Below are 23359 nucleotides of genomic sequence, written 5' to 3'. Positions count from 1 at the left end.
AAAAAAATTAGGACTATTCTTTAGTATCACTTCACAGAATAAATCAATCTGGTTCCATAAGAAACACAATATGTGAAGTCATAAAAATCAATCCAGAATATGAAACTACTGGGCTCGGCGGGGTGGCTCATGCCTGTAATTCAGCACTTTTGGGAGGTTGAGACAGGTGAATCACAAGGTCAGGAATTCAAGAACAGCCTGGCCAAGATGGTAAAACCCTGTCTCTACTAAAAATATAAAAATTAGCTGGGCGTGGTGGCAGTCACTTGTAATCCCAGCTACTCAGGAGGCTAAGGCAGAGACTTGCTTGAACATGGGAGGCAGAGGTTGCAGTGAGCCAAGATTGTACCACTGCACTCCAGCCTGGGCGACAGAGTGACACCCTGTCTCAAAACATAGTAATAGTAATATGAAATTATTAATAAGGCCTGAAATGCAGAGCTCCTAGATTGCTAACACTAAGGTTCCAGGAGGACAGGGAAGAGACAAAATAGTTTAAAAGTCAGGACTAATTCCCAGAGAATGTCCTTAAATATATAGTTTTATTTTTTCTATTTTTTGAATTTTAATTTTCAAGAAATCTGTATCTGTTTGTTTTCTGAGATGGAGTCTCGCTCTGTCGTCAAGGCTGGAGGGCAGTGGTGTGATCTTGGTTCACTGCAACCGCCGCCTCCCGGATTCTCCTGCCTCAGCCTCCGGAGTAGCTGGGATTACAGGCACCCACCACCACACCCTGCTAATTTCTGTATTTTTAGTAGAGATGAGGTTTCACCATGTTGGCCAGGCTCGTCTCCAACTCCTGACCTTAGGTGACCCGCCCACCTTGGCCTCCCAAAGTGTTGGGATTACAGGTATGAGCCACCATGCATGACCTATATTTGTCAATAATAGTATTCTAACTCTGATATGATTTCCTCTTTGGTTTTTAAATTGCAATAAAATCTTTGATATGCAGGTTTTTTTTTTTAGTTTTTGTTTTTTTTGAGACAGGGTCTTAGTCTGTCACCCAGGCTGCAGTAAAGTGGTGCAATCCCAACTTCCGCCTCCTGGTTTAAGCAGTTCTCGTGCCTCAGCCTCCTGAGTAGCTGGGACTAGAGGCGTGTGCCACCATGCCTGGTTAATTTTTGTATTTTTAGTACAGACGGGGTTTCACCATGTTGTGGCCAGGTTGGTCTCAAATTCCTGACCTCAGGCGATCTGCCTGCCTCAGACTCCCAAAGTGTCAGGATTACAGGCATTAGCCACTGCACCCAGCCACAGATATGCAGTTTTGACCAAGGCAAATACAGATGTGAAAATAATATATAATGAAATTTAATGAATTTTTGACAAAGATCAAATCACAGTGTTCAGAGGCCAGGGACACTAACCTTTAAGAGGCAGTATCAATTATAACTGTAAAACAAAAAAAATGGTACTGTGCCAGTAACAGAGCTACAGGGTCACAGGGGGATGTTAAAAGGAATCTGGGGAGGGGGAAACTGGGCGCAGTGGCTCACGCCTGTAATCCCAGCATTTTGGGAGGCTGAGGCAGGTGGATCACAAGGTCAGGAGTTAGAGACCAGCCTGGCCAACATGGTGAAACCCCGTCTCTACCAAAATACAAAAATTATTCGGGCGTGGTGGCAGGCATCTGTAGTCCCAGCTACTTGGGAGGCTGAGGCAGAAGAATCGCTTGAACTCGGGAGGTGGAGGTTGCAGTGAGCTGAGATCACACCACTGCACTCCAGCCTAGGGTACAGAGTGAGACTCTATCTCAAAAATAAATAAATAAGTAAATAAGTAAATAAATAAATAAATGGAATCTGGTCCCATTTCTTGTGTCAGACAACTTTTTTTTTTTTTTTTTTAAATGAGACAGAGTCTTGCTGTGTTACCCAGGCTGGAGTGCAATGGCACAATCTTGGCTCATAGCAACCTCTGCTTCCCAAGTTCAAGCGATTCTCCTCCCTCAGCCTCCCAAGTAGCTGGGATTATAGGCATGTGCCACCATGCCCAGCTAATTTTTGTATTTTTAGTAGAGATGGGGTTTCACCACGTTGTTCAGGCTGGTCTCAAACTTCTGACCTCGTGATCCGCCCGCCTGGCCTCCCAAAATGCTGGGATTACAGGAGTGAGCCATCACGCCCAGCCAACTAACATTTTTTAAAGGCAGAAGTGGTCTTATTGGGAAGAACAAAAAACAAAAGGAAGACAGAAAGTCTTGGAAAAATACTGAAAGAAGTGCAGCACTCTTTAAAATCCATAAGTATTCACATCCCAACCAGGATGCTCATGAGCATTAGTTTTTGTGTTGGGATATTCAATTTCAAAATCTGCAGTGGTTCAGGGTCTGACAATGTGAACATTTTCCAAACCCCATGAGATAAACTACCCTCAATCAAATACCATCCTGCAAAGACACTGAAATAATCCCACAAAACAAAAACTATTGCATCTGTGTTTAGATAGTATTAATGTCCCTTCCCTTACAATAAAGTCTCTGAGGGACAGAAATTAGACTGACATTTATCTTTCTATCCTCTAGAAATAATGTTTTCAAAATGCTCTAATCCTGTTTACAGTGGTTCTCATATTTGCTTTTCAGTTCAGAAATAGCATTAAGATTCTGTTAGTGTATATTAGGATAGCAATTACTTTCAGATTCATTTGGTAGAGTGACTTCTACAGTAAAGGGAATATAATAAGTATTACATATTCATTGAAATTTTCATTATGCTCCAAAGTACTATTTTCTTACCATATTGTACCAGGCACTAACAATATATTTCTCTTCCATCTCTCTTTGACTCTTTGTTTTCTCATATTCTTTCTAAAAAAAAGCACATGTAAATATGTAAAGATATAAAATAACTCGATATAAATAAAATACTTAAGTTAATTGTTAAAACCCAGGAACACAATTGTAAAATATAACAAGGCTCCCAGAACATTAAAATCAAAACACAATTATTTTATTGTACAGTAGAGTAAATTACCTCTAATGAGTGGAACAGTCGGTCTCGTTCCTGGAGCTGATTTTTAAGAGCTTGGATTTCTGGTGCTGCTCCTTGATTCTGTTTAGGATCTAAAGTACGAATAACCTATAAAAAATAATAAAAGAAAAATTCAAAAAGTCTCAAACTTAAAGAATGTAACGTTTAAGAAAAGAATGACTATTTTTTTTAAAATAAAAGGATAAACTTATGAAAAATCAAAGGTTATCTTACAAGGGTATTTTAAAAAGTAAATGTGGCCTGGAGTGGTGGCTCATGCCTGTAATGACAGCACTTTGGGAGGCTGAGGCAGGTGGATCACTTTAGTTCAGGACTTTGAGACAAGCCCAGGCAACATAGTAAGAACTGTCTCTATAAAAAGTGTTTAAAAATTAGCTGGGTGTGGTGGTGCACCCCTATAGTCCCAGCTACTAAGGAGGCTGAGGCAGGAGGATAACTTGAGCCTGGGAGGCTGAGGCTGCAATGAGCTGAGATCAGGTCACTGCGCTCCGGCCCGGGCAACAGAGCAAGAATCTGTCTAAAAAAAATAAAAAGTAAATGTATAAAATAGTATTAATTGTTGTAACTTAAAGTAAAAATTTGTTATGGGTACATAATATTTGTGCAAACATAAAACTTTTTACTTATATAAAGAACCAATTATAAGAAGTAATTCTGGCTTAAAATTAATAAATGCAGTCATGTACCACATAATGATGTTTCAGTCAGTGATGAACCACATATATGATGGTGGTCCCATAACATTATAAAGGAGCTGAAAAAGTCCTATCACAAAAATAACTTACCATTGTGTAAGTATTTCCTTATACTATTCAGTACAGAAGCAATACTCCATACCATATAGCCTAGTTGTGTACTAAGCTATAGCATACAGGTTTGCATAAGTACACTCTACAATGTTAGCACAATGACAAAATCGCCTAAGGATGCATTTCTCAGAATGTGTCCCTGTTGTTAAATGACGTGTGTCTGTAAAGCAGACACTACTGACAGTGGTCTACTCTTTTCCTTTCCTCTGATCTGGTCTGCTAGCCTTCTGCCTCTAATCAGATAGGCACTTTGGGGGAGAGGGTCCTGACTGGTGTGTAAGCCTATCACTGTGGCCCCATTTCTTTCTCTGCCGGCAATCCTGTTTGGGCATGGATATTGGATGTGATTCTGGCTGGCCAACTAGAGGACTGCTGGGAAAGGTCTTTTTACTTCTCCACCCAATATTTTCATTTAGTTTTATTTTATTTTTAAAGACAGGGCCTTGCTCTGTCACCCAGGCCGGAGTGCAGTGATGTGATCATAGCCCACTGCAGCCTTGAACCACTGGGCTCAAGTGATTTTCCTGCCCCAGCCTTCTGAACAGCTAGGATTACAGGTGCATGCCACCATGACCAGCTAATTTTTTAAAACATTTTTTTGTAGAGACGGAGTCTGGGTATGTTGCCTAGACTGACTTGAAACTCCTGGGCTAAAGCAATCCTCCAGCCTTGACCTCCTACAGTGACAGGATTACAGACGTGAGCCACTGTGCCCAGCTCCCCTAATACTTTTACTATCAAAATGTTCAAGCCCATAGAAAACTTGAAAGGGAAGAAAAAAACCCATTTACCCTTAACCTAGACTCACCAATTGCTTCGTTGCCATATTTGATTTCTCTCCACACACACATGCTGTTACTTATTTGGGAGGCTATTTTAAAGTCTCCCAAATAAGTTATTCAGGTCTCATAATGCAGAACCTTTAAATACTTGAGCACAAATCTCCTTAGATTAAGAATATTAACCTACATAATCACAAACCATTATCTGTAAGAAAACTGACCCCCTTAACCCTCAATCCAGGACTCAGAGGTGAATGTCTTGATTCGGCAACTAGAAGGGGGCTCTTTTCAATTAGAATGGGTCCTGTGCTCTCCCACAATCCATGGCCTGTTCTTGTCTTCATGACAGTGACTTCCATTCCAAATTTTGGATTTACCTGATGGTTTCCTGAATGTGTTATTTAGCTTGTTCCAATAAACCTTACTTTGCCTGTGAACTGGAAATAGAAGGTTGCTTAAATTCAGGTTAATTATTATTTACAACAATACTCCATCAGAAGGCACAGGATATCAGCTGTCCTATCACTAATTGGTGTTGTTAATTTTGATGCCTAATAAGGTGGCAAGTGCCACTCATTTCCCACACAAAGTACATTTTCTTCTTGGTAATTAGTAAGTAATCCGTGCAATGACCTATTTTGACCACTGCTTCTTGCTCAGGTTCTTTTTGTTATAAGATATGTTCTTCTCCTGAGAGTTTTCTGCATAAGAAGTTGCTGTAGTGTCCATCCATTATATTTGAGACTTCACTGAAATGTGATCAGAAGGTAGAGTGAGATGCCTACAAAATTCATACTTACACTTTTGGCTTTCTCTAAGTATTTTTTATATCGTTCTTCCATTTGCTTCATTTCTTCCTCTTTCTTTCGTAAAGCTTCCTGTAATTCTTCAATTTTTAAGGCTGCAGATGAAACATAGTAAAATATATACAGATTATAATATATATAGTTATAATATAAATACATTTATTTTAGATTACAACAATTTCAAAAATATTTTAATTGACTAATAACAAATAGTTAACAGCTTTGAGAGACTGGTCTATTTTTACACATAATTTTATTTTTAAAAAATTCAGATTTTTTTTTTTAACAAAAATGTTTTCTTATAAATAAATAAAAACTCCAGTATGGAAGTACATAAATAAAGAATCCATGAAGGATGAATGGATAAACAAAATGTAATACATAGATATAACACATGCTTAGTTATGACACATGCTATGATATGGAGACATTATGTTAAGTGAAGTAAACCAGATACAAAAGGATAAATATTACATGATTCTACTTATATGAGTGACCTAGAATAGTCAAATTCAGAGACAGAAAATGGAATAGCGGTTACCAGGGGCTAGGGAGAGGGAGGAAGGGACAGTTATTGTTTAATGCATACAGAACTTCAGTTTGAGATGATACAGTTTTGTAGATAGGTAAAAGTAATAGTTGTGCTGTGTGAATGTCCTCAACGTCACTGGACTATACACTAAAAATGGCTTAAAATGGTGTGTTTTGTATATTTTACCACAATAAAAATAAGTCTATTCTCTCACCTCTTACCTCTTTATTAATACAAAAGAATTAACAAAACCAACCTACCCACAGGAGTAAATATTTGGGAAGCACAAGTCTGGATGACTTACATGGAACTACATTATGAAAATATCTTAACATCATATAATATTCATTAGAATACAGAGTTAAGGAAAAATTCAAAGTACAATTAGAAAGTAAGACATTATAAAGATGATTATATACTCCCTATATGTAAATAGAGCCTATTTCTTTCTTTCTTTTTTTTTTTTTGGAGACAGTCTCGCTGGAGTGCAGTGGCGAGATCTCGGCTCACTCCAACCTCTGTCTCCTGGGCTCAAGTGATTCTCCTGCCTCAGCCTTCCCAGTAGCTGGGATTACAGGTGTGTGCCACCACTCCTGGCTAATTTTTTGTATTTTTAGTAGAGACAGGCTTTTGTCATGTCGCCCAGGCTGGTCTCAAACTCCTGAGCTCAGGCAATCCACCCACCTCGGCTTCCCCAAAAAGTGCTAGGATTACAGGAGTGAGCCACCGCACTGGCCTTCTTTCTTTTTTTGTGAGACAGGGTCTTGCTGTGTTCCCCAGGCTGGTCTTGAACTCCTGGGCTCAAGCGATCCTCCTACCTTGGCCTGCCAAATTGCTAATTACAGGTGTGAGCCACCATACCCAGCCAATAGAGCCTATTTCTTAAATAAAAATTTAATATAGGCCAGGTGTGGTTGCTCACATCTGTAATCCCAGTACTTTGGGAGACTGAGGTGGGCAGGTGACTTGAGCCCAGAAGTTCAAAACCAGCCTGGGCAACATGGCGAAATCCCATCTCTATAAAAAATTATAAAAATTAGCTGGGCAGGGTGGCTCTTGCCTGCATCCCAACTACTGGGGGACTGGTTAGGTAGAAGGATGGCTTGAGCATGGGAGGTCAAGACTGCAGTAAGCTGTGATCATGCCATTTACTCCAGTCTAGGCAACACAGTCAGACCCTGTCTCAAAAATAAACAAACAGTTTGGGCGCAGTGGCTCACGCCTGTAATCTCATCACTTTAGGAGGCCAAGGTGAGCGGATCACGAGGTCAAGAGATCAAAACCATCCTGGCTAACACGGTGAAACCCCATCTCTACTAAAAATATAAAAAATTAGCTGGGTGTGGTGGCAGGCGCTTGTAGTCCCAGCTACTCAGGAGGCTGAGGCAGGAGAATGGCAAGAACCCAGGAGGCAGAGCTTGCAGTGAGCCAAGATTGCGCCATTGTACTCCAGCCTGGGCGACAGTGAGACTCCATCTCAAAAAAAAATAAAAATAAAAAATAAATAAAATAAAATAAAAATTATGTAAACTCACTATCACTATGGCAGTATACAGCAAGCCCATTTAAAAACTATCATAATTAGGAAAACTCACAGCTGTTGTTAAATCTTGGCTCGAGATCTTCAATAATGGCTCTCTTCTTCTGTAGTTCATTATTGGCTTCATGCAGCTTCTCTCTGTAACAAACAGGTAAATATCACTGACTACTGTTTCTGTAATTTTTTCCAGTTCAAATTAAAGATCTAAGTTCTTTATATTTGGATTACACTTGCATTGCACGCAAGTGATATGAAACAGATATGAAAAGACAAAACACAAATTTAATATATTTTAAAAATAAGTAAAAAATATTCCTCTGTTTGAAAAAGTAGTCATGTAGTTTAGATAGACCTGCATAAAGAGAGGGTATAGATTTTTTCTAGGAATAAGAATATTGAAATAACTTTGCAAAGGTTTTACCATGCAAAATCTTGTTGCAAAAAAATGAAGTTCTAAAAATAAGAATTAACAAATAGAATAGTACATATCAATAAAAAAATGAACTAATGATATACGCAACCACATGAATAGATCTCACAGAATGTTGAACAAAGAAAGTCAAAGGGGTAACAATGTGCGATTCTGTTGGTATGTTAAAATGAGTGGAAGATGATACAGATCAGCTGTGCGGCTTGTTTTGCCGTCAATCTACTGGGAGGAAGAACGAAGAATCCTGGTAGGTTACTGGACATATTCCATATGTTGATCTGGGTCACCTAGGTTTGGGAGGCCTTGGCAGGCAGATCACTTGAGGTCAGGAGTTCAAGACCAGCCTGGCCAACAGGGCAAAACCCAGTCTTTGCTAAAGATAGAAAAATTGGCCAGGTACGGTGGTGGGTACCTGTAATCCCAGCTACACAGGAGGGAGAATCGCTTGAACCTGGGAGGCGGAGGTTGCAGTGAGCCAAGATCGCGCCACTGCACTCCAGCCTGGATGACAGAGTGAGACTGTCTCAAAAAAAAAAAAAAAAAAAATCTAGGAACTTAAGATGTGTACTTCATATGTTATATTCCAATATAAAGGTATTTAAATAATTAACTGAAAGTGAGATATTTTCCCCTCGTATTTGTATAATATGTGTAATTTTCCCTTTATCATATTTAATATGGCACTATATAACGTAACTAGGAAAAAAGGCTGTAAAAATGGGAAGATATAGAAAATCACTAATTAAAAAAATACATCACTTTATGTCTTTCTGATCTTTTCCACGCATGAAATATGCTTTAATAAACCTTTTTCTTTCTCAATAAATTTTTTGAGGATGTGACTTGTATGCATTTATGACCTATGACAAAGAACATATACAATATAACAGTTAAAATAATAATAAAACTAAGCCCAATGAATCACTACCATGTTAAAAAATAGACATTGGCTGGGCACAGTGATTCATGCCTATAATCCTAGCACTTTGGGAGGCCAAGGTGGGTAGACTGCCTGAGTTCAGGAGTTTGAGACCAGTCTGCGCAACATGGTGAAACCCCATCTCTACTAAAATACAAAAAATTAGCCAGGCATGGTGGTGTGTGCCTGTAGTCCCAGCTACTCAGGAGGCTAAGGTGGGAGAATTACTTGAACCTGGGAGGCGGAGGTTGCAGTGAGCTGAGATTGCACGACTGCACTCCAGCCTCACTCTGGGCAACAGAGTGAGACTCCATCTCAAAAAAATAAATAGGCCGGGTGCGGTGGCTCAGGCCTGTAATCCCAGCACTTTGGGAGGCCAAGGTGGGCAGATCATGATGTCAGGAGATCAAGACCATCCTGGCTAACACGGTGAAATCCCATCTCTATTAAAAATACAAAAACTTAGCCGGGCGTGGTGGTGGGCGCCTGTAGTCCCAGCTACTCGGGAGGTTGAGGCAGGAGAATGGTGTGAACCCAGGAGGCGGAGCTTGCAGTGAGCTGAGATCATGCCACTGCACTCCAGCCTGGGGGACAGAGCAAGACTCCGTCTCAAAAAAAATAAAGAAATAAATAGACCAGGTGCAGTGGCTCACATCTGTAATACCAGCACTTTGGGAAGCCAAGGCGGGTGGATCATAAGGTCAGGAGTTCAAGACCAGCCTGTCCAACATGGTGAAACTCTGTCTCTACTAAAAATACAAAAAGCCAGGCATGGTGGTGGGGGCCTGTAACCCCAGCTACTCGGGAGGCCGAGGCAGAGACTTGCTTGAACCTGGGAGGCAGAGGTTGCACTGAGCCGAGATCGTGCCACTGCAGTCCAGCCTGGGTGACAGAGTGAAATTCTGTCTCAAAAAATAAGTAAATAAATAAAATTTAAAAACATAAAAATAAAAATAAATAAAATTCATCCCAAAAACTTAGAAGTCATGCATGTCTCTATACTCTTCCCAGAGGTAATCAAAGTCAGAATTTGAATCATTCTCATGATTTTCATGATGGTTTTGTCTTTGTGCTATTCCTAAAAAATATATTGCTTAGGCTGGGTACGGTGGCTCACGTCTGTAATCCCAGCACTTTGGGAGGCTGAGACGGGCGGATCACGAGGTCAGGAGATCGAGACCATCCTGGCTAACACAGTGAAACCCCGTCTCTACTGAAAAATACAAAAAACCTAGCCGGGCGAGGTGGCGGGCACCTGTGGTCCCAGCTACTCGGGAGGCTGAGGCAGGAGAATGGTGTGAACCCGGGAGGTGGAGCTTGCAGTGAGCTGAGATCGCGCCACTGCACTCCAGCCTTGGGGGCAGAGCAAGACTCTGTCTCAAAAAAAAAAAAATTTAAATTGCACAAAATTTTATGTATATATATTTTTTATGAGCAAAAAAATTTTTTAAATTGCACAAAATTGTGTGTGTGTGTATATATATATATATATATATATTTTTTTTTTTTTCTTTTTTTTTGAGACGGAGTCTTGCTCTGTCCCCAAGGCTGGAGTGCAGTGGCGCGATCTCAGCTCACTGCAAGCTCCGCCTCCCGGGTTGACGCCATTCTCCTGCCTCAGCCTCCCGAGTAGCTGGGACCACAGGCGCCTGGCGCCTCGCCCGGCTAGGTTTTTTGTATTTTTCAGTAGAGACGGGGTTTCACCGTGTTAGCCAGGATGGTCTCGATCTCCTGACCTCGTGATCCGCCCGTCTTGGCCTCCCAAAGTGCTGGGATTACAGGCTTGAGTCACCGTGCCCAGCCGCAATTTAAATTTTATACATTAATCATTATGTATTATTCTGACTTGCATCTTTCACTAAACACTACGTTCTTGAGGTTCATCTGTGTTGATGTATTAGCCATGGTTTATTTTACATTTCCCCTATTGTCTGGTATTCTATTGTTTGAATATACCTCATTCAATCATTTTCCAATCGGTGAACATTTGCATATTATTTTTACTTTTCTGTGATTACAATGTTCTTCTATACTTTCTTCTACACGCCTCCTAGTATGCACAGACAATATTTCTAGGAATCTAGGATATATATAGTAGAACTGAGAGGTCACAGAATATGTGGCATGTTCAGGTTTACTAAGCAGACTGATGTATACTCCTACCAGCAGTGGATGAGAACTGCCATTGCTCAACATCTTCAATAATACTCAGTATGTTGGATTTTTAAAATGATGTGTAAAATGGTCTCCATTGCAGTTTTTTTTTTTTTTTTTTAGACGGAGTCTTGCTCTGCCACCCAGGTTGGAGTGTAGTTCCATGATCTCGGCTCATTGCAACATCTGCCTCCCGGGTTCAAGCAATTATCCTGGCTCAGCCTTGCGAGTAGCTGGGATTAGAGGCATACGCCACCATGCCTGGCTATTTTTTGTATTTTTTAGTAGAGATGAGGGTTCACCATGTTGTCCAGGCTGGTCTTGAACTCCTGACCCTGAGTGATCCACCTGCCTCGGCCTCCCAAAGTGCTGGGATTACAGGCGTGAGCCACCGCACCCGACTTTTGTCTTTTTCTTTTTTTTTTGAGACAGTCTCGCTCTGTTGCTCAGGCTCGAGTGCAGTGGTATGATCTCGGCTCACTGCAACCTCTGCCTCCTGGGTTCAAGCAATTCTACTGCCTCAGCCTCCTGAGTAGCTGGGATTACAGGTGCACGCCACCATGCCCTGCTCATTTTTGTATTTTTAGTAGAGACAGAGTTTCACCATGTTGGCCAGGCTGGTCTCAAACTCCTGACCTCAAGCGACTGACATGCCTTGGCCTCCCAAAGTGCTGGTATTACAGGCGTGAGCCACCACACCCAGCCCATTGTCACTTTAAATGTGCATGACGCTGGCCCTATTTGGAGATATCTGTGGCTCCTGTGGTGGGCTGAATTGTGTCTCCTAAAAAGAAAAATTGAAGTTTTAATTCCTAGGATATGTGAATGTAACAATATTTGGAAATTGGGTGTTTATAGATATAATTAGTTAAGATGAGGGCACACTGGATCAGGGAACGCCCTAAATCCAATGATTGGCATCCTTATCAGTAGGTCACGAGACACAGGCATACAAAGAATGACATGTGAAGGTGGAGAAAGAAACTGGAGTGATCTGTCTACAACCAAACACATCAGGACTGCTGGCGGTTACCAGCAACAACAAGGAGCACAGAGCAGACTGTCCCTCCAAACCTCTAGAAGGAACCAGCCTGCTGCCACCTTGGTTCTTCTAGCCTCCAGAACTATGAGAGAATAAATTTATGTTGCCATAAACCATCCAGTGTATGGTAATTTGACATGGCAGCTATAGGAACTAACAGTCTCCATCTTCACTAATAAATCCTTTCTGATGAAGATTTTTCACCATGTAAATGACTGAGCACAGAATAATGGTCAGTTGGTAGTTTTATGAAATGACAGGCATTATATTTTTTGCCATAAAGGAATGAGAATTTTTTTTTAAAGGACAGAATTCAGTACTAAATTCTCATTGCAGGTAATCTCACGAAAGGCAAAAGTAATATTTTCTGTTCTAGTACATTAAGAATCTGCCCACTGCTAGAATTGCTAGCAAATCTGTTGCCAGGAGTATCTTGTGTCTCCCATATTTACCGTTTAAAACACAAAAACACCAACTGGATAGCATGAGGCAAATTGCCAGAGAAGAGAATTTCTTTCCCATCCTAGTAGAATAAATCCAAATTATCTTTGTGGTACTGAGGATGTCTGGTTTAGCACAGTGTAAAGTTGTAACACTTTAACGGGCTATCAATTCATAGTCACTAATTCAATGCTTGCCAGGAGTTTTGCTAGAAAAGGATGAGAAGGGGTGCAAGAAAAATTATGAAACATTTCTAATATGGTCAACCTCAGTTAGAGATAAAGAGAGAAGATTTCTTCTTCATGAAAAAACAAATGTGAATATTTTAAAATTTACTTTACCTTTTATACCAAAAAGTTCTTGTTTGTAACTCAAGGAAATATTTGAAAATCTACTGACAAGTTTTCACAGACTTTAAAAAATTTACTTAAGAAAGAATATTAGACTGCGTGTGGTGGCATGTACTTGTAATCCCAGCTACTCAGAAGGCTGTGGCAGGAGGATCACTTGAAACCAGGAGTTCAAGTCCAGCCTGGGCAACATAGTGACCCTGTCTCCTAAAGACCTTAGAGTATCTTAAAGACAGGGTCTCTTTTTTAAAAGGCCCCGTCTCTTAAAATTTTTTTTAAAAATAAATAGATTAAGCTGGCAATACTTTAGAGCTGGCAAGCTATAGTCCATGGGCCAAAACCAGTCTGCTGCCTGTTTGTATCTATAAAGTTTTACTACAACATGGTCACAACCATTAATTGATGTATTGTCTATGGCTGTTTTCAAGCTACAACTGCAGAGCTGAGTGGCTGTGACAGAGACCCGCTTTCAACTCCTAAAAAACAATTATTATCTGACTCTTATAGAAAGAGGTGTCTGACCCATGATCTAGAGTGTCTCAAACTCCTAACTACGATTATCACAGAGAGAAAACCCTAAAGTCTCATTTGAGAAGGCAGTTCTAAAGCAGTCATTATTCTGACCTGAGAACCTTGGGCGGGAGTGACCCTTCAGACTCTCTTAATATATATTATAATTTTCTATCTCTTCAAGGGCCACCTATGCCAACGCCTAGACACACCCATAACTACCTAACACAAAGCACGTCTGTTCCACTATAGAAGAATCAGCCTCAACAGCTTTTATACTTACAGATGTTCTTCAAGCTTCTTTTTTAGAAGGACTGACTAAAAATGAAAAACAAAGTTAGTTTATTACCTCACATTTTAACTAAAATAATATTTTTTTAAGTTAAAAGTACAATAGTCAGAATTTTGAGTGAGCTCTCAGTAATTTGTTTGGTCAAAGAGCTGAAAACACACAATGTACCCCAGTTTAAATCTCTTTAATAAAGGGAGACATGTAATTAGATTATAATTACATCCCCCTAAGGGATGACAATCAGTATGAAATACCCACAACCTGGATATATATATGAATTCTCTATTTATAATCAGGCAGATGAATAAAATAGGAATGAAAAAGCCACTTAATTATAGACCTAATATTCCTGGATTTGGTAGGCAGACAGGACCCTAGTAATAATAGATTTCCTTTAAGACACTTATCTGCTATTTTCCTTGAGTCATGATAAAGTATTGGGTCAGCTTCTATAAATACGTCTGACTTAATCAGTGACTTATGAAAATGCACAGGTTACAAATAATTTATGCAATGGTATGGGAATGTGAAGGATAGCATATGCACAACCTTTAATATGTTGGAGAATGTAGCTTTCACTGGGTAAAAAAAAAAAAAAAAAAAAAAAAAAAGGCTCCTGAAAAGCAGGAGATCAAAATTGACCTAAAAATAAACAATAAAGACATTCTCTATAAGACCACTAAATTTCATAATTAAACTTACACAGTACATACTATTAATCAATTTTATGAAACATTTTGAGATAAATGGTTATATAATTAATTCAGTCAAAACCCAATTAATATAGGCTTATAAAACAAATTGTCCAATCAACGCCAGTGATGAGGGAAAAGGAACCCTCACACTAAGTTCTTTTGATAATAATTACCATAAATTTTTATTCATTTCCATTCTAACACAGCTCTGTAATACTTCAACTTTCACTTCTTTCCTCAATATGTTAACTATAGTTACCTCAGTAGATCCACATGTCCTCTATCACCGCTTTCCAAATATACAAAAAGATAACCCTGTTAACTTTATTTTATAAAAAATAAAAAAATAGAAACAGGGTCTCACTTTGTTGCCCAAGCTGGTCTCTAACTTGTGGGCTTCAGTGATCCTCCTCCCACCCTCGGCCTCCCAAAGTGCTGGGATTACAGGTGTGAGCCACTGCACCCGGCCAACTCTATTAACTTTCGATTACTGCTCATTCCTTCTTTAGCACAGGGGTAAAATGTAAATACTTTTTAGAAACTTTAATTCTGTGCTTATGATTTGATTAGAGTCTAGCAAAACTTTAACTCTGAGAAGATATATAATAAAATGGTTAAATGGGTGGTTAATATGCCAAACAATGCTCTAAATCGTGTCATAGACACTGTCATATGTAAACTTCACAGCCTGTGTAACAATAGCCCCACGTTACAGTTGAGGAAGGACAGGCTGGAGAACATTTAGTAGCTTTCAAGTGGCAGATCCAAAACCCAGGTCTGCCAGACCCCAGAGTCCATGCATGGCCTTCAACTCCATGCTTCCTATGCTGCAGTGCCTCTCCAAACTGAAGACTGTTCCTACCAAAGCACGGGGCAGAAGGAGGGTAGACTGTATCAAGATAATTTATATAAATGAATTAATTATAATAATGGGATGGAACAGGAGTGGAATGGGGAATAAAACCAAGAGCAGACTTCTTGTCGGTTGACTCTTTAAGAGTTCGATAACCTTTAAGTATCTTAATTGTAAAGGTCCCAAACCTACAAGGCAAGTAATCCAGATATTCATTTTGTACAAAACTACCTTAATAAAATTTTCCATACCATCAACTATGATGGCAGTCTAAATCCAAAAACTGCTCACTATATAAAAATGAAAAGGAAGCCATACTTACAATAGCCTTGAGCAGAAACCATGCCAAGAGACAGAGAGGACAAATTAGTATGAAGCAAACACAGCAGCCAAGAGAAGGAACGATTTAGTAATTCATGAACAGAAATAAAAAATATGCACTTTTTTTTTTTTTTTTTTGAGATGGAGTCTCGCTCTGTTGCCCAGGCTGGAGTGCAGTGGCACAATCTCTGCTCACTGCAAGATCTGTCACCCGGGTTCATGCCATTCTCCTGCCTCAGCCTCCCGAGTAGCTGGGACTACAGGCACCCACCACTATGCTGGGCTAATTTTTTATGTATTTTTAGTAGAGACGGTGTTTCACCGTGTTAATCAGGATGGTCTCAATCTCCTGACCTCATGATCCGCCTACCTCGGCCTCCCAAAGTGCTAGGATTACAGGCGTGAGCCACTGTGCCCAGCCCAAGATATGCACTTTTTTAAAAGAAATGTACATTTTTCTTTTTTCTACTGTCTCCTCATCCTGTCTTGTGCTCTAAAAGTTTTATATATTGTGGCTAGCTCAAATTATCCATATGGCTGGATATAACAATGTTTTTCTGCTTCCATGCTAAAAACAAATTACATAAAAATAATAATAAAAATGTGCAACCCCTTCTACTCTGACTTAAGATTACATGAAAGGACTGTGCTTTTGATAACAGAAGCTGGCAGAAGTTATGTTGTTCTTCTCCAGAGGAGACCATTTCCTTTGGCAGGTTGCTTTATGTGTTGTACATTCCCGAGATGCAACACTCTTAAGTTAGAGAAAGAGAAAAGTAAGACAAAAACATAAAAATATTTGCTGGGGCAAGAACCATATATCCTGTACTGTACTATTTATTTCTCTAAGCCATTTGGAGGCACGGTTTCAGCTATCTGAATCTTTTCTACATATAGAAAAGAGCTCAGAGCAAAGTTCTGCTTAGTTTACAGTAAGACATTGGCATCTGGACAATCAAATAAATGGACGAGTTTATGTAACTAGTACTTGACACGGCTGGCATCTCACTTCTGAAATACGTTCTGTTAAAGTAATGGCCCACAGCATATTTAATTAGATTTGATTACCATAGTGATACCTAATCAAGCTATGCCAAATTATCTTTTGAAGAATAAATGCTTTTATGTTTTAATGTAAGAGAACCATGCACAATGGCCATCATTGTAACACTGAAGTTTAAGTTGATTCTGATATTTCACCATTTTTACTTCCCATGTACCACATGCCCTTCCCTCACTCCCATAACAAATCAATAAAAGTCTCCTCAGACTTTTAGAGACCAGAATGGATTTTACATTTATCTCAGTTTAAAGGACCTAGTGATTTCACTGAATTAAGAAATGTTGCCCCATTCAGTTCATCTCTAAGATACTTAATTAGGCTGAGTAATATTTTAATACACTCATGTAGTTTTGTTTCACCTCTTTGTGATTTAGCATTTTGAATAAAAACATGTTTTAAATTTTAATAAGGGCATACGGAAGTTTAAATGTTGGTGACAATTTTAGGAATCAGAAATCAATCTGGGAATCTAACAAGGACTGCCAACGCATTGATTAAGGGATGAGCTAACATCACTCATGTTAGAATGAAGAACATGTTACCAATATACACAAGATGATGTCTGGAGAAACTCATTAAGCTAGGCCATGGATGAGCTTTTTGTATCTAGTATTCACAAATTTTAAGTAACATACTTAACTCCCTTTCTTTGGTTCCTTTTGTTTTTATATCCTCTTATGTTAAAAAGGCCAAATGGAATTGGCTACATCTATAGTTTTGAAGTTAATCCTCCAAAATGACTCTATCAATGGAAACAAACATTTATGCTCAAATGCCAGAGTTTACAGCAAATTACACTGGTAACAGGAAAGAAACAAAACATCTGGTTGAAGCAAAGACTGATCACCAAAATTTTGTTTTTTCTCCTCTTTACATTATTTTTGAACACTCTTTAAGTCTTAGCTCTGTTGTTTACTGTTCATTGAACATAAAGGATTTGCAAAATTTGACTTACACTTTTGCCAGAGATAGACGACTATGTGCTACCTAAGTACTGTGATAGAAGGTTAAAACGCAGGTGTGAAGAAAGGCAGTCCTTGGCTGATACATTTACACTATTCTAGTGCAAGTGTGCAGAGTTGTGACAGAGATGCAGAGTGCTGGGGGATGTGAAAAAAGGGCCAGTGTTGGGGAACAGAAGGAGTAAGAGGGATTCAGAGATTTAGAGAAAATGCAATTCTAGGGACAGCAGTATTTTCTTAAAATCACTTTTATATTAAAAATTTCTACTTGAACATTCCAAATTCCCACTAGCAATTTTTTTTGACCAAAGGGGAAAAACCCTATACTTCATCTTTGAACACTGAGTTGAGCACATTTAAAACATAAAGCCTCAATTAATTCCTCAGTTGGTAACTAGAAATGAATTTCTAATTACCAGCAGAGTTAACCTGAAGAGACAGATCTGGTCCTTTTTATAAGGAATGTTAGTAAAAAGGAAAACACTGTTTCTTTTCTATAACCAATATAACACTAAATTATTTTGCTAAAAAACATCAAATAAAAAATAAAAGTTATTTCTCAACATTGTGAAACTGACGGACCATGGTTGGTACATATTAAAACTTACATCTTCTGCTTTTGAGCCTTGATCCTGTAAAGATTTTTGTAATTCTTCAACTTGTGACTGTACTTCCAGAAGTCTTTGATTCACCAGCCTAGAAATGAAATGTACATTAATTTTCCAAGTAGTGACTTATGTATGCCTTTTTTCCTTAGGTTGTCATGTCAGTTAGAAAGTATAATTAACAAAATAAAGTCTCATGTTATAGCAGTAGTAGTATAGTAGTGGCCTAACGTCATGAGTGGCAGCTTACTTTTCTGATTATTTTTGGTATTGCTTGAAATTTCGAATGATGACTTCTAACACAGTGTTTGGGTGGGCACATATTTTAGAACCAATGTAGTTATGCATATTTCTCTGAAATTCACTTCAATACATGTTTATGAAGACTATGTCTCAAGGACTGTGCTCAGCATTAGTATTAAAAGATCTCTGCACTCAGGCAGGGCATGGTGGCCCATGCCAGCACTTTGGGAGGCCGAGGTAGACAGACTGTATGAGCTCAGGAGTTTGAGACCAGCCTGGCCAACATGGTGAAACCCCATCTCTACCAAAAATACAAAAATCAGTCAGGCATAGTGGTGAGCACCTGTAAGTCCCAGCTACTTGTGGGGATGAGGTAGGAAGATTGCTTGAGCCCAGGAGGTCGAGGCTGAAGTGAGCTGTGTTCGTGCCACTGCACTCCAGTCTGGGCAACAGAGAGAGACCCTGCCTCACACACACACACACACACACACACACACACACACACACACACACACACAAAAGATCCCTGCCCTCACGGAATTGAAGCCCAGTGGGGAGGAAAAAGTGTAAACAAATAAAATACAATCAGATAAAAACTTCCAAGTAGTACACAGATGCATATAAAACTGATAGTTGGTCAAAGAAACAGTAACTCTCTGGACGAGTTAAAATACACTGGACTTGAAATGAGACTAGAATAATAAATAAAACATCTGTGGGTTATAGGTGGAAAGGAGGTTCAAGACAGAGGTCAGTATGTCCAAAGTATGCAGAAAAATAAGAAGATGCAGTGAATTCAGGAATGGTATGATGATGAGTATGTTATGAGAGGAAGAATGGCTGGAGAGAAACTGGGGAAAAGGAGATCAGCACAACCATGTATGGAATACAAAGTGTCTGCTGAGATTACCCTGTAATCAGCAAGCCTCAAGCTGAAACTGGAATAACTCAGACAACCTTAAATAATGCTGACTCCACAGTTTGACTTTCTTTTACCTTTTTCTTTTTTTCTTTTTTTTTTTTTTCTTGAGATGGAGTCTCCCTCTGTCGCCCAGCCTGGAGTGCAATGGTGCAATCTCAGGTCACTGCAACCTCCGCCTCCCAGGCTCAACCAATCCTCATGCCTCAGCCCCCTGAGTAGTTGGGATTACAGATGCGCACCACCACGACTGGCTAATTTTTGTATTTTTAGTAGAGATGGGGTTTTACTATGTTGTAAACTGACCTGCTGACCTCAGGTGATCCACCCACCTCAGCCTCACAAAGTGCTGGGATTACAGGCATAAGCCACCGCGCCCAGCCCATGGTTTGACTTTCATAAATTCTCTAGGTCATGATGCAACATTCAGGAGACTAGCTTACTTCCAAAGGTGTTGGGTGATACTGAAGGATTGCAAGAAGGGAAAACATGGTTAGACAGATCATACAGGTAGCATGTCAGACAGATCACTTTGGTTTTACAATGGAAGATATTATTTAAAATGTTCAAGAGCAGGCATGAAGATGAGAGAATGCTATTATTACTATTATTATTATTAAATATGCCTGAAATAGAAAAGGACAGAGGAAGAAATAGAAAGGGACAGAGGAGGAACTATCTTGAGAAAAGGCAAAAGAATACAAGGATTTTGGTATTCACTGAGAAGGTAAGACAAAAGGAATAGGATAAGAAAGAAATATAGGGATCTGATTTTACATTTGTTGAAATGAAATGCCTAGAAATTTGTCAAACAGCTAGATACCTCAATCTAAAGCACAGAGAAACCTGAGTTGAACATACAGATTTGGGAGCCATTTGGAGTTAACTGAGGCCATGAGCAAAAATGATATTGTCTAGAAAGAGTGTGAAAAACAGTGTAAAAGACTAACAAAGATGGCCCATGGCGGATCAACCAAGGAGTAGAAAGAGGAACCTCACCCTGAAGAATATCAGAGAATGACAGAGAATATAAGAGAAGGCCATTATTGAAATAAAAAATTTGAAGAAGGGGGAACTGAATAACAACACTGAATATAGTAGAAAGATGAGGAAAGATAAAGTCTTGAGTGCTGCTACGGGATTGGCCATTTAAGAGATGACCAGTTATCTTAGTAAGAAATACTTTCGTGAAATGGTAGTAGTAGAAGCCAGACTGCTCCAAATTAAGGAGAAAACAAGACAACAAGTGTTTAGAATCCAAATAGCCAAAAAGTTTAATAACAAATTTTTTTACTTAAATTACAAGACATTATAGGTTTATAATTTAGAAAGGATCACAATAAAAATGTAATTAAAGCTATAATAACTTTTTCACATCAAGGTAAAAAAATCTGAGTGGTTTTGAGTAACAAAAGGATAAATTATCTGAAAAATCCACATTCAATATGGGGACACAGGTCCATAAACACATTACTAGTAATACCGTAATACTGTTCAGTCTTTTCAGAAAGCAAAGTGGAAATATGTATCCAACTAAAAGATTATTTCAACTATCCATCTTAGTCATTTTTGAGATTATTTCATCAAACAATACTGTAAGCCTACTAGGTGGAAGCCATTGTAAACATCATAAAACACAATCCAGTGTGTATCAAGATGTTCTTTGGGATGGTTTAAAAACAGCTAAATTCTCTCAATGGGGAATAGGTGAGCAAAAATAGTAGTGGAACTGTTAAAGTATGAAGTATGTAAGTAACAAATATAAGTAAAATATTTATGAAAAAAGTACATCTATAAAATACTCAAAAAACTGAAATAATATCAAGCATCTTCTCTGAACACAGTAAAACTAGAAATCAGTAACAAAAGAAATTTTGGAAACTATACAAACACATGGAAATTCAACAATATGTTCCTGAATGACCAGTGGGTCAATGAAGAAATCAAGAAGGAAACTGAAAAATTTATTGTAACAAATGATAATGGAAACACAACATACCAAAACCTATGGGATACAGCAAAAGCCGTAGTAAGAGGGAAATTTATAGGCATAAGTATCTACATCAAAAAAGAGAAAAACTTCAAATAAACAACCTAACAATGCCACTTAAAGAACTAGAAAAGGAAGAGCAAACAAAACACAAAATTAGTAGAAGAAATAATAAAGATAAGAGCAGGGTGGGCGTGGTGGCTCACACCTGTAACCCTAGCACTTTGGGAGGCCAACGTGGTTGGATCACTTGAGGTTAGGAGTTTGAGACAAGCCTGGCCAACATGGTGAAACCCCATCTCAACTAAAAATACAAAAATTAGCCAGGGGTGGTGGTGCACGCCTGTAGTACCAGCTACTCTGGAGACTGAGGCAAGAGAACAGCTTGAACCCAGGAGGTGGAGGTTGCAGTGAGCCATCGTGCCACTACACTCCAGCATGGGTGACAGAGTGAGACTCTGTCTCTAAATAAATAAATAAATAAATAAGGATCAGAGCAGAAATAAATGAATTTGAAATGAAGAAAACAATACAGAAGAGCAACAAAACAAAAACCAGTTTTTTAAAAAGATAAATTGACAAACCTTTAGCCAGACTAAGAAAAAAAGAGAGAAGACCCAAATAAATAAAATCAGAGATGAAAAATGAGACATCAAAACTGATACCAGAGAAATTCAAAGAATTACTGGTTATTATGAGCAACTATATGCCAAAAAATTGAAAAATCTAGAAGAAATGAATAAATTCCTAGACACATACAATCTACCAAGATTGAATCATGAAAAAATCCAAAACCTGAACAGACTAATAGCAAGTAACAAGATGGAAGCCATAATAAAAAGTCTCCCAATAAAGAAAGGCCCCAGATCCGATGACTTCACTGGCAAATTCTATAAAACATTTAAAGAAGAACTAATACCAATCCTACTCAAACTATTCTGAAAAACAGAGGAAGAAGGAATACCTCCAAGCTCATTCTATGTGGCAAGTATTATCCTGATACGAAAATGAGACAAAGATGCATCAAAAGAAAAAACAAACAAACAAACAAAACAAACTATAGGCCAGGCACAGTGGCTCACGCCTGTAATCCCAACACTTTGGGAGGCCAAGGCAGGTGGATCACTTGATGTCAAGAGTTTGAGACCAGCCTGGCCAACATGGTGAAAACCTGGCTCTACTAAGTTACTGCACTCCAGCTTGAGCGACAGCGTAAGATCCTGTCTTAAAAATATATATATATACATATAAGTATAGGCCAATATAACTAATGAATATTGATGCAAAAATCCTCAATAAAATACTGCAAACCAAATTCAACAACACATTAAAAAGATCATTTATTATGACCAAATGGGATTGATCCCAGGTATGCAAGGATGGTTCAACATCCTCATACCAACTAATGTGACACATTATATCAACAGAATAAAGGACAAAAACCATATGATCATTTCAATTGATGTTGAAAAAGCATTTGATAAAATTCAACAATTTATATAAAAACTCTCAAACAACTGGGTATAAAAGGAACATACCTCAATATAATAAAAGTTACATACGAAAGACCCATAGCTAGTATCATACTGAATGAGGAAAAACTGAAAGTCTTTCCTCTAAGATCAGGAACAGGACAAGGATGCTCACTATCATCCTGTTATTCAACACAGTACCAGAAGTCCTAGCTAGAGCAATCAAACAAGAGAAAGAAATAAACGGCATCTAATTAAGAAAGGAAGAAGTCAAATTACAAATCAACATACAAAAATCAGTAACATTTCTTTCTTTTTTTTTTTTTTGAGACGGGGCCTCACTCTGTGGCCAGGCTGCAGGGCAGTGGCATGATCTCGGCTCACTGCAACCTCCGCCTCCTGGGTTCAAGCAATTCTCCTGCCTCAACCCCCTGAGTAGCTGGGGCTACAGGCATGCACCACCACACCTGGCTAATTTTTGTATTTTTAGTAGAGCTGGGCTTCATCATGTTGGCCAGGATGGTCTCGATCCTCCCACCTCAGCCTCCCAAAGTGCTGGGATTACAGGCAAGAGCCACCGCACCTGGCCAAAAATCAGTAACATGTCTTTTTTTTTTTTTTTTTTTTTTTTTT

The 23359-nt window shown here is 38.9% G+C and overlaps 1 protein-coding gene across 2 annotated transcripts in view; it reads right to left on the bottom strand.

Moving 5' to 3' along the window:
- HOOK3 (hook microtubule tethering protein 3) overlaps positions 1 to 23359 on the bottom strand; it is a 137075-nt gene that overhangs the window by 13276 nt on the left and 100440 nt on the right. For both annotated transcript variants that reach the window (XM_025393252.1, XM_025393251.1), the window contains exons 16-21: positions 18106 to 18193; positions 13595 to 13629; positions 7521 to 7603; positions 5388 to 5488; positions 2979 to 3083; positions 2741 to 2812 (exon numbers count right to left, since the gene is read on the bottom strand). In XM_025393252.1, the coding sequence (XP_025249037.1) occupies positions 2741 to 2812; positions 2979 to 3083; positions 5388 to 5488; positions 7521 to 7603; positions 13595 to 13629; positions 18106 to 18193 (484 nt within the window). The remainder of the gene's footprint in view (positions 1 to 2740; positions 2813 to 2978; positions 3084 to 5387; positions 5489 to 7520; positions 7604 to 13594; positions 13630 to 18105; positions 18194 to 23359) is intronic.

The sequence above is a fragment of the Theropithecus gelada genome, chromosome 8 (genome assembly GCF_003255815.1).
Source record: "Theropithecus gelada isolate Dixy chromosome 8, Tgel_1.0, whole genome shotgun sequence".
In the NCBI taxonomy this organism is placed as follows: Eukaryota; Metazoa; Chordata; class Mammalia; order Primates; family Cercopithecidae; genus Theropithecus; species Theropithecus gelada.
This window is presented reverse-complemented; position numbering and strand designations above follow the sequence as displayed.